Source organism: Monomorium pharaonis, chromosome 5, assembly GCF_013373865.1.
Source record: "Monomorium pharaonis isolate MP-MQ-018 chromosome 5, ASM1337386v2, whole genome shotgun sequence".
NCBI classification, from domain to species: Eukaryota; Metazoa; Arthropoda; class Insecta; order Hymenoptera; family Formicidae; genus Monomorium; species Monomorium pharaonis.
Window position 1 is genome coordinate 10,694,352 of NC_050471.1, and position 11,807 is coordinate 10,706,158.

The window sequence follows — 11,807 nt, forward strand, 5'->3', positions numbered from 1 at the left end:
GCTGTTGACTAAAAGTCATTTGTGTGTAAGAAAGCTTGCGTTTATACAACGGTTAGACCTAACTTCGGAGCAACTGACGCTGACCAATATTTCAACGAGGACGCGGTTATTTTCGCGCGTATCGAAAGTGTGCGTGAGCAAAAGGAAGGAAGGAAGGAAAGAAGAAAGTAACGCGATCGTTGAAAAGTCCCGGGTACGTACGCTCCTTCCCCCTCATTACGTTAAGGTGCATACACGAGCTAGTAAAAAAAAAAAGGGATTAATGTTAATCGCAGAATGGGCACGAGAAACCCGACTCGCCCTTTGGACACGGTGGTGCGTGTTAAAAGAGGAAAACTGAAAAAGTAAAGCGGGCATAAGAGAGAGAGAGAGAGAGAGAGAGAGCGTAAATGTCAGCATTCATTGCCCAGTGAGAAATGGTACATCGAATCGACATCGATTCAACATCGAAATCATCATTTCGATGTCGATTCGACGTCGAATTGATGTCGAATTCATTACCGTTTCTCGCTGGGTGCGATCATATCGTTGTGGCGTAGAGCAATCTGTTAGTGCAGGGGCCTTATCCTTATTGCGTGGGTCCCACCCGAGGATTGTCGCGATCGCAATTGCGTGTGTTACGGGCCGTGTGTTTTGCCTGTTAAAGATGTGTAAGCCAGATTTTGCAAGATGACCCCGCGCGCGCGTCGGATACAAGTACAAATCGGTGGAGGGTATCTGCCTTTTCAAGAGGTGTGTCTTGTGCACGTCGGCTCTCGACAGAACAGACGGCTCGTGTCCAACGGCGGTGATGATGAGTTATATACGTGAGCCCGTCGGGGTAACTCGGGGGAGGGGTGAGATGTAGGCGACGCGTACCTCTCTCTCGGATGTTCGGATGGAAAGCCGCGCTTCCGCGCGGCGCTTCGGGAGCAAACGAACGTCCGCGGCAATTCTCGCCAGGGACCTAACATTATCGTAACGCAAGGCAATCAGCTAAGAAATAAACTTAGTTTTTATAGAATATTGAATCGCGCGAATTCCTTTGGCGGGGCGTGGACTTTGAAGGGCTAAGCCCTCTCCTCCCTCGCGAAAGGATGCGATCGGGCGATTATTCGCGACCTCTTGATGCGCGATTGGAGGGCGAATCAGACGACAAACGGATTATTCTGATGAGCTAGTGTAATGTTAAAATATGCTGTAGCTTTTTTGAAATTGTAATGTTATACCAGATATACGCGTGCTGCATCGGAAAAAAAAAAAAGAGTTTCGCGAGGGATTACATTAGCATAGCAATTGGCACTGATGAGATACACGAAACTGCGATAGAAATGCGGAACAAGCGACGCTGTGATTGCAGCATTATTCGCTGTATTCGTGGGATGACATTTTATTCTAAGGGTAGTGATACCTAAAAGATAAACGATTCCTCTTTATCGCCCTTTGAACAGTCAATTGCTACTCGCTGCTTGAAAGTAAAATTAGAATATGCGATTGCCATTTATGATAATCAACGTTCCACAGTCTAATCGGGAAAACCTTCGTGCGAAGCTGCGTTTCACGCTTTTCATCTTCTTGTAGACAGCGGTCTGTCGTCTAATCGGTCCTGGTATCGCGAATCTTCCCTGAAATAAATTTAAGGCGAATTAAAAAGTCGAGCGCACGTAAGTAGTCGACATAATAAGGAGGAAGGCTGTCGACCACGGAGCCAAACGGGTCACCACCTGATATGCGATTTAGGTGCCAAAAAATCAATTGTGAAAATTCATCGCTGAGCGGCTCAATTCTGTGCCAAGTTGACATAAATCGCGAGCAGTATAACACTTGTGCCAAATCGCCGTTATTAATCATCTACTGTTTCGGGTAGCGTATAAATCCCCCCCCCCCCTGACGAGCCCACGAACGTCGACGAGATGCGCCTTGGGTTTGCGTGAAAAGTTAATTTAGCCGCGGGCATATTTTGTTACAATAAGTTGTAGGGATTCTAATGTAGAAAAACGATCGCGACGAAACGATTAAGTAACGTTTTAGACAATCATGAAATATTAATGATATTTTTATAACGTAATCTGTTTTTTATCATTACGATATCTTAGAAAATTACAGTGACCGAATTCTTAATGTGAGATACATAAGTGTTAGATAAAATATTTCTTCTCGTTATTCTTTCACTCTTCCAGTTCATCCTCAATTTGTACATCTTGTAAAACAATATAATACAGAAAATTATAATTATTGACACAAATATATTTAATTACTATTCAATGCATACTGCTGTTTGGAATTATTTAAGAATAGTTTTGACTTCTTGACCGCACCATATAATGAATCTAGATCTGCTGCAAAATTTCAGAAATAGCAATCTCGTCGAATCGAAACGTCAGGATGGGAATAACAAATGAATTACATTTTTCTTGGCAACGCTAGAAATGTATGTAAATTAAAGGTTGCGCCCTTGCTAATGCAGCAGGACGCCGAGATTATAGAAAAATACAATATTACAATTTTGCGTGGGAAGCTCTCAATTTCTGCACTTGCGATACATTGAAGAGTAATGACTTACGTTATCTCACGGAGATTAGACGGAGTCATTTCACTCTCCTCTCGTTAGGGTAATTACCTCCTACCGTGTTTTTCTTCTTCTTCTTCCTACTCTTTTTTTCTCTTTAGCAATTGATCGATTAAACTTGAAACAATCTGTTGTTCAATCTGCAATAGATTGTTACCAAGACGGAAAGTCTGATCCTAAAGATAAAAATGATCTTACTTATCGTAAGTGTTCCTTTTTATGAAAACGTAAATCATATCAATTATCGATGAGAACAATAAATTAGATGTCCTTCTTTGAAGAAAAAAAAAGGTGTTTGTCTAAGATATTGTATTTTCGTAGAATATACGTGTGTCACGATTTGACATTAGGAAATTTCGAATTATATCCTCGAGAATGGTAAAACGATGTACTAAAGTATTAAACGGGGAAGCGAGTAACATGCGCGCGAATTTTGATGAGATAAGCGATTTCTATGTCGTGGTCGCGTGAAGAAAAACCGTGAGAACAAAACTTTTCCTCCATCAGGAAAATGTGGCGACACCCTATTGCGGATTGTTCCATCGTCGAAGTCTCCACATTTATTTCTACGTTGCGCCGTTCTTCCGTTAGCTTTCTGTTCGCCGTCGAGAAGCGTCGAGGAAAAGAAAAAAAAAAATACGTAACGATGTCAGGGGTAATTCGTGTTTTCGAGCGTACCCTCTATTATCTTCCCAACGCAGTCGCGTCTTCTCGACTTCCTCTTTGTCCCTTCCTCTGTGTCTTAGAATCCTATTTCCTTTATCTTCCTCGGCCAGGAATCGATTTACGTTAGAAAGCCTTTACGAAAACAGGGTCATAAATACTTACGTATAATACGAGTATTTTAAATTTTTAACGCGAAAGAAAAAAAAAACTAAGAAAGGGATAAACAAAACGAGATGTAGTAGCGCGATGTAACGGAGAAAAAGAGAGAATAAAATTTTTTACAAAAAGAAGAAAAAAAAAAGATAATGTGAGGTGTAAAATGTCGCGTGTGCGATTTGCGACTGCGTCTTTCAATGCGTAGGAAATCGTCGCCCTTTGTAACGTGTGTCGCACCCTCCGGGGACGCACGTGCGCGCCACGGATAGCGCAAGATGTGATCTCATAGTCTCGAGAATTCTGCGAAACTCTCGATCCTTTCAGCATCCCTTAACCGGACGATAACCGAGCGTCCGGGGATGATCTTTTTCTCCTTGAATTTTACCTCCGTTAATTTTATACAGGAAGAAAGTTTTTTACTCTACTCGCTCGTAGTCCTCACTTTCGAAATCCAATGTATGACAATACACGGCTGACCAAGTTAGGAGTTATTGTTACGTAACGTGTGGCTGTTGAAAGGGTTGAGCGGAGGGACGCGCTGCATTCGATCGCGATGTGTAGTCGGTCGTCGCGCGGGATCGCAGAATAAAATTAAAAATGATATGAATCGCAAAGGGGGGCTCACATTGAAAGTACCGATCGCGAAGAGATTCGACCGACCCGCGTGCAAGAAACGCACTTGGAGCGGAGAAGGGGGAGGGGGGGGGGGAGGGGATCCGCGTACGAAAAAATGTATCCGCGATATTTTCCTCGCGATCGGTCGCCTCGCACAGCGAAAAGTACATTATTCCAGGGTAAAGTTTTGTAAAATCGTCTGGTACGCAATATTTTATGTAAAAAGCAAACACACTCCACCACCAACACGTTCACACATGGAAAACACACTTTAAGCATGATGAGAGAAAGAGAGCGAGAGAGAGAGAGAGAGAAAGAGAGAGAGAATGAAAGTGCGGTGTGAATGAAAGCTAAAAGAGGAGACACTTTCGTGTTGCTCTGATACTACCAGAGAATGAGAGACGAAATAAAACACCTGCCGTAGGCCGGCGATACGTAACATACGTATACGTATGCGTATATATAATATATACATACATACTTGTATACAACATACAATTACACCGTAAGTATATATATTTAAGAGATACTTATATACTTTATATAGCTGCATTCGTCGTGTCATTACGTATACAGGGCTTGCGAGCGTTGACAGGTGATTTGTCTCGGCCTGGCCGTGTTAGGGATAGCATGGAGATAGAGCGAAAGGGAGAGAAAAACAAAAAAACGGGAACGGAGAATGAGAGGGTGTGTGTGTGCGCGTGCGAGGAGAGGAAGCTATATCTCTTGTAGTCGGCGTTACACATATCTTCGACTCGTTGTTTACGAAGCGTCACATCGTTCAAATCGTTGCAAAAAATACCGACGTCGACAAAGTATTGACATGTTGCAGAAAAAAAAAAAAGACCGCTATTGGTAGTGTGGGAGTCTGTAGCCCGTTGGACACGTCTAGCGATAAATGTGGCTGTCTTGTCTCCTCGCGTCCCCGTAGTTTGATTTAAGAAAAAAAAAAAAGAAGAAGAAAAGACCGTGAGTTCATTCACGCGGTAATCCTGATGAAGATGGCGCGAAATTACGCGAGAAAACTTGCCTATGGATCAGTTGTAACAATGTTGGGTAAAAGTAAACGATATAATATTATCTTCCTTCTGCCTATTTTACAAATAAGGCTACGATATAGAAAGGACCACGTAATAAGGATTACTTAATTAAGAATATATACGACATCATTGTTGCAACGCGGATCCTGAATGGCATCGACCATTGACGTTTCGGACTCCCGTTGACAGCCGCATTTAACGTTGCTACGTGCGCAGAAAGACTCGGGCTAACTCGTAAATAAACCTTTCGGGAAGAACCCTCGCCCAACGTTACTACGTTAACCTACATATCAGAGTTTAGTTAACCAGCCGGAAACCTTCCGGTCCAGAGTTCTCATCTGGATCCTCCCGCAGAACAAGGTCGGAAATAATCTTGCACGGTACAAGAGAAAGAGAGGAGATCGTTAATCGGGGGGCACTCCGCCTCTAGAGTAGCCCCGAGTAGTATAGCCCGAGGATTCTGGGAAACTAGCTTTCGGATCTCTCGACCCTTATCCTCGCGATTCTCAACCCGGGACTACCTCCCCCCTCGTCTTCTCATCCTCCCTCTCCCCCTCCCCCCCATCCCTCCCTCCTCCCTCACTCCGAACCTTCCCGACTTCCTCCCGGTGCATCCTAGGTTTAGAAGATATATTTGTATTGTCAGTTATATCACACACTACTAACACTAATACTTACTACTCTACAATCTATAACTATAATTATTCTTATTATTAATACTGCTATTGTATCACACCTCTCCATAGGTCGCGTAAATACGACATGTCCTGTTGTTGTTGTTGGATTGATTATCGATCACACGCGCGCGAAACGACAAGTGACGCGAAGAAAACGAAGAGAAAGAGAGACAGAGACGAATTCCTTCAAGATCGTTGACTGCGTGAGTGTTTCGCTTTGTGTTTCTAGGTTTCTCAGTTTCTTTCTACAATCACACACAATTGTTGTAAAGTAGAGCTTACCTACACTTGACGGCTTATTATTACTTCCACACACTGTTGCATCGTTGTCACTTTCGGCGCTCGGTTACACGCACTGAGAGAAAAGAAGTTTTAATTACGCTGAAGTTGCCTTAATTAATTAAGATAACGATAATTTCCTGCAATTAGTTCGGATGTGAGAGCATTCTGTAGAAGAGTGACAATCGTGCTCGTTATTAATGTCGATTGTTCTCGTATATGCAAAATATTTAATATATAAACTATTAGCTGTGCCAAGTAGTGTTTTTGTAAAAAAAAAAAGAAATAAAGATTATTGCTGCAAAATGAAAGTATAATCCATTTTAATAAATTTACCTGTCAGAAGTGTCGTCATTGCAAAAAAAAAAGACACGAATCAATAACCGATTAATTCGTAGAAGATAGCAGTTTGCCTTAATAATGCAATATGCATGCACCTTTCTTTTTAATATCGCAATATAACTATGCGCAATCGAAAGTGTAATCGATTTGCGATTTTCTCTCAGTGAGATTTTTGGTAGAGGGGCATAGATTTTAAACAGCGTGGCACGTGCGCGCGCTTGTATTGATGTAGGGAATTTCCTGAACTGTATAATAACGCAATCGGAAAGACATTAGGAAAAATATGCTAGCATCATCGTTGTTAAAGATAGCTATAATCATTAATTTTCTCATCTCTGTTTTTTATCGACGATCGTCTATCGTCATGATACGTGTTCAAAGCACTCAAGTGTATTTTCCATCGATATATTACGCGAATTTCTTACACAGGATCGTGACTTTTATACAGGCTCATATAACATTGCCATTCTTCACTTATTTATTTCTGTGAACGACTACATTGTTCCCTTATGTCATTCTTTATTAAATATGAATTATTTGCTCAAGACGAGAGATGTAATTCACATCTATTCTAAGGTGTTTGAAAAAAAAAGAGCGTAAAGGTGCACAAATCGTGATAATGAATTTTATAAAGATAGCACTTTAAACAAAACTAATAAGACTATGAGGGACCATCAAATTGAATTTATCCATGTACAAAAATAGCAGATGTACATGAAAAAAAGATCCATAATTTTTTATTACTCCTATTATTAGCAGAAAATATCGATTATATCTGTACATGCATATCACAACATTATATAAATACGGTCGGCTAATTAATTATTAATTTTATCTGTTGTGTATGAAAGTTAGAAATATATGCGTTAGAAGATTATTTGGCGACATACATAGTTTACATTCAATGCTTAAATGTGAACTATATATGTACAAATGTAGTTTTCTAATTTCAATAGAAATGATGCATTTAGATTTATCGCTATTGTCTTTTTCAGTCTTACTTTACGCTTCCTTTTCAAGCACCCTAGAAACAGTAGTACCCTCGAATGATGTGAAAGAAATTAATGAACAGAATTAAATAGAAAATCTGATCATTAAAATTCCGATTTTGAAGCATTATTTGAGGGTCATTGTCGTTTATAAGTGATTCTTGTAATTTATTTATTATACATAAGAGCGATTTAAACCAATCACTCAGATCAGAAATAAACGGCATGGAATTCGGCAAGCTCTATTTTCTAGTTGCGCCATTCAATAGATGAATAGAGAATAATTGAAATGCGAAAGACAGAGAGAAAAAAGAGAGAGAAAGGGAAGAGAGAGAGAGAATGAGAGAGGAATATATAAATGTGATATCTTTTAAATAGTATTGAATTAATTTTTTTGGAGAGATAATAAATTTCTCTTACCCACAGTATATAAAAATATTTCACATCCTCAATTAAAATAATATGCTTTAGATTACTTATTTAATTATTATTATATTCATAAAAAAAAACACTCATCTAAAGCAGATTTTATTCAAAGCTCTATTTTGTAATTCACTTATAATCTTGTATTAAATATTTTCTTAGCGATCAGAGATACAGAGGGAACTCGAAAAAAAAAGAAAACAAGAGTTTGAGAGAGAGAGAGAGAGAGAGAGTGAGAGAGAATGAATGAAAGCGAAGTTTGGAGAGAAGTTGCAGATGTATAAAGATTCGAGGAGAATCCGTAATTGCCAAATCGTTAGATGACATTTTAAAAGAGGAATAATCTTTAAAGTATAGTGATTATCTATACTAGACGATTAAAATGGTTTTCTTTGAAAATTGTTTCCTTTTTTCATGCTCGATATTAAAATGCAAAAATGTGTCATCCTATACCTCTAACGTATATTTGCCATATGATGATTTGGCAATTCCTATTTCCCTTAACGTTCGCAAGGGCAATAAAACAATGTACATGTTTCGAGTACACTTGTATTTGAATGTGCAAGTTGCATAAAAAAAAAGACAGATTTTGTAGATATCGCACTGTCATATTTATTATTCTATGATAACGATCGATTGACTCGTGAGTCGACCGCGCTCTCGAGACAGCGCATTCGCGCCTAGACATTATTGTGTGGTAAATGAGGTAATGTATTTGTTTTTTTTTTCTTTTTCAAAAGATCTGCAATAGTACGCGGGTGCGGTCGATCAGGCGCCATTATGCGAATTAATATTATTCATAAAAGGGAGACAAATCGTATGCATTGTTCTTTCCAGTAAAAGAAGACGTAAGGTTTTCGGTGTTTTCACTACGATTGATAAACGATTCTATTATTGCATATAATATTATATTAATAACAATATTATTGCTGTAATATTTGTTTTTGGTTATTAAAGTGTGTATATAGCAATATATTCTAGAAATGGCCGCTCTTATGGATTTTTTCATTAAACCCTTTGAACATTTTGCAATCTTAATATTATGTACTCGTTCTTTAATGTTCATATAATTTTATTAATTCAAAGTCATTATGAATCTCACTGATAATCAAATATTCTCTATACCTTAATAATTTTTACGCATCTATATACCTGCTATTTTTCAAAACTTGCATTCTTTGTTTTTATTATTTTGATGTATAAAAAGAGAAAATCCGTTCTGTCATTTTAAAATGGTATAAATAATATAAAATTAATTTAATATTTACGTTATTTTTTTTTTATTATATATACCTTACAAAATTATATCTCTTATATTATACAAAATCTCTTAAAAGAAATAATAGAAATATTATAGACCTGAATCTGTTCTTTTTAGTAGTTTTCAGTAATGTTAATAACTGTAATTATAATTGTAATATCAAATCTAATTACTTTTCTACAATCCTTTTCGGTTTGTATTTTTCTCGCACTCCATCATTGAAACCTTCTCTGTTTCTCGCCAATTCTATAGCATAAAATTGTATCCTACTTGTTAGTATACTATTCTGCTCTGAATAATCCCCACTACAGTCCGCTCTCAATAATGTACCAAAACTGTAGTCCTCCACGAGATCCTTAAATTGTTCACAGAAGAACCTCCACTTTATCTTTCCCTCTGAAGATTTCAACTCGTCTTCGTTCACTTTATCCACTTTCAGATCAGGGAAAGTATCTTTGAAGGTCTTGTAGATCTGCTCATCATGAGGTGTGAGTTTCAAAAACTTTGGATCAACTGAACATAAAATCTGAAACACATTTTAACTATTTATTTCAAAATTCTTCTATATTTATATATATGTATATGTATGTAATATTGCGAGTATAATATGTATAACTCACATTAAAATAAACTTCTGCATGTTCCATAGCTTTCATTGCCCACATTGCTTCCAGAGACGGCTAAAATAAAAATGTAATAAAGATACAAATATATTTCTTTAAATAAACATTATTTAAAAAGTATTTTTAAATCTCGCAATAGTAATAAACATTACTTGTACATTGTACTCACATCATTTTCAAATTCTTCAGCAGGTCGTGACAATACGCTGGTACCAGCCATTAGTTGATTAGCCGTCTTAAATGTTTAAATAATTTGTTATATGTGTACACACACACATTTCTTATACATTACATATAAATTTCAGATAAAACAGAATAGAAAAGATGAATCATCTATTTAATATATATTAATAATTATTTACTAGATGAAAAAACAAATTTTGATGAAACAAGACTGTCAGTTTAAATAATTGCCAATTATTTTTACAATCACTCCCGTTACATCATAAACAGATGATCAGCTAGGTTATAAACTTGTCATTGTGACTCTGCACGTGGAGATAATAATTTACTTACTACATTTCCTATTTGCGCCATTATATGTATATTCGCGGCTCTTTAAAGAATAATTGATTAAGAAATCTATTTTTGTTTAGATATCACAAAAACTGTGTATAAATCATTCGTGATCAAGCAACACGCGTATGATGTCAGTATCAGTCAGTATAAGTATACAGCTGTTTTCAACAGTTGCACCTCCTTACACCTTTTACACTTGAAATGCAATGCAAAGTTGTGGGAGAAATACTGGAGAAAAAGATAAAGAGTTTAAAAGATGCAGATGAGAAGCATAGATGTCGCACATGATATCATAACAAATTTATAGATCATCCAGTGTAATATTTTCACAATTGTTTAATACACTGAGAAAAAAATTTCTTTAAATACATTTAAGAAACTCGGTTTTCTTATTACAAAGAAATGATTTATTTCAGTTTAATAATGATACTATTGATGTCATTAAATCATTACTTAGAGGAACAAAATAAAAAATGTACGAAACGATTTACTTAAAAGAATAAAATATTTATTTGCTAGCATACATTGTTTTGTTGTTGTAAAAAAATATTTATTTGTAATAAGAAACCGAGTTTCTTAAATGTATTTAAAGAAATTTTTTTCTCAGTGTATCTATAAATCTTACATAAACTTACTAAAAAATACATTATTTTTTAAAGAGTTTTTCTCAAACTCTTGAGGTCTGCAACATTATTAAAAATACTTCATTACATTTTAATTAACATATGTAAATCCGAAAAATTTTGATTTGAATTAATTGTATACATTTCTTTAATTTGTACAAAATTATTATAATACGAATTATAATTTGTAATTTTGTGCGCGAAAAGAGGAATACGATTGTTTCGCTCTCTCCTCCTCAGGGTCTGTATTGTCGTAATATGTGATAACTTTCACCATACGTTCACTTCGCTATTAAGGAACAATTAGAACAACGGGAGAAAACTCGCAACGAAGATATCGGTATTCGCACTTCTTTTACATGTAAGGATTTATAACGACTATTGTTTACATGTACTTTTAATATTGATTTTGGTAGCGAATGATGATAATTATTTATATAGCATCCGAAATTAATTATACTTTTAATAAAAAAAATATTATTTGAATTCTATTAAATTTCAGATAAACCAAATGCTTCAATATATCAAGTTTTTCAAATTGAAGAGTAATTTGCAGCATGTAAGAACTCTGGGACACGCTTCGAATCATGAAAATAACGCAATGTTCGTTTTTATAACGCAAAGACAAATGTAGAATTCATTATTCATACCTTTCGAAACGTTTGCTCTACTGTTCAAAAAGATTTGTATATTATACGCATTATAATAAAATTATAAAAATTTGACCTCTTTCCGACACGGTGTATCTACTGGACTGTCACAAAATGCGATTATCGATTGGATAACGATATTCAGGACGGAAGACTCGATAGAACACGCTGTCGACGAATGGCTGTTAGAAAGAGCTTGTTCGCGTTTTGGAAGTCTCGAGCGAGAAATCTCTATTTTTTTAGGTAAAGATAACACGACGGCGGTCGATGTGGCGCAACCGAACTTTTTTTACAAGAAATCTTTTCTAGTCGCGTGAAGCCGTCCCTCTCTGCGCGTAGCACGAAGAATTTCGCACGAAAAATTTCCACGTAAGTACGCAATTTTTGTTACTCATC

At 36.7% G+C, this 11,807-nt stretch overlaps 1 protein-coding gene across 1 annotated transcript; it reads right to left on the minus strand.

Annotated features, from left to right (window-relative positions):
• Window positions 1-1,163: 1,163 nt before the first annotated feature.
• On the minus strand, window positions 1,164-10,354 carry LOC105837310 (protein PBDC1). The gene is made up of 4 exons (XM_012681963.3): window positions 10,136-10,354; window positions 9,789-9,854; window positions 9,617-9,676; window positions 1,164-9,522 (listed from the first exon to the last, which is right to left on the minus strand). The coding sequence occupies exons 1-4, from the start codon at window positions 10,154-10,156 to the stop codon at window positions 9,166-9,168; spliced, it is 504 nt and encodes a 167-aa protein (XP_012537417.1). The 5' UTR covers window positions 10,157-10,354; the 3' UTR covers window positions 1,164-9,165.
• Window positions 10,355-11,807: the final 1,453 nt, after the last annotated feature.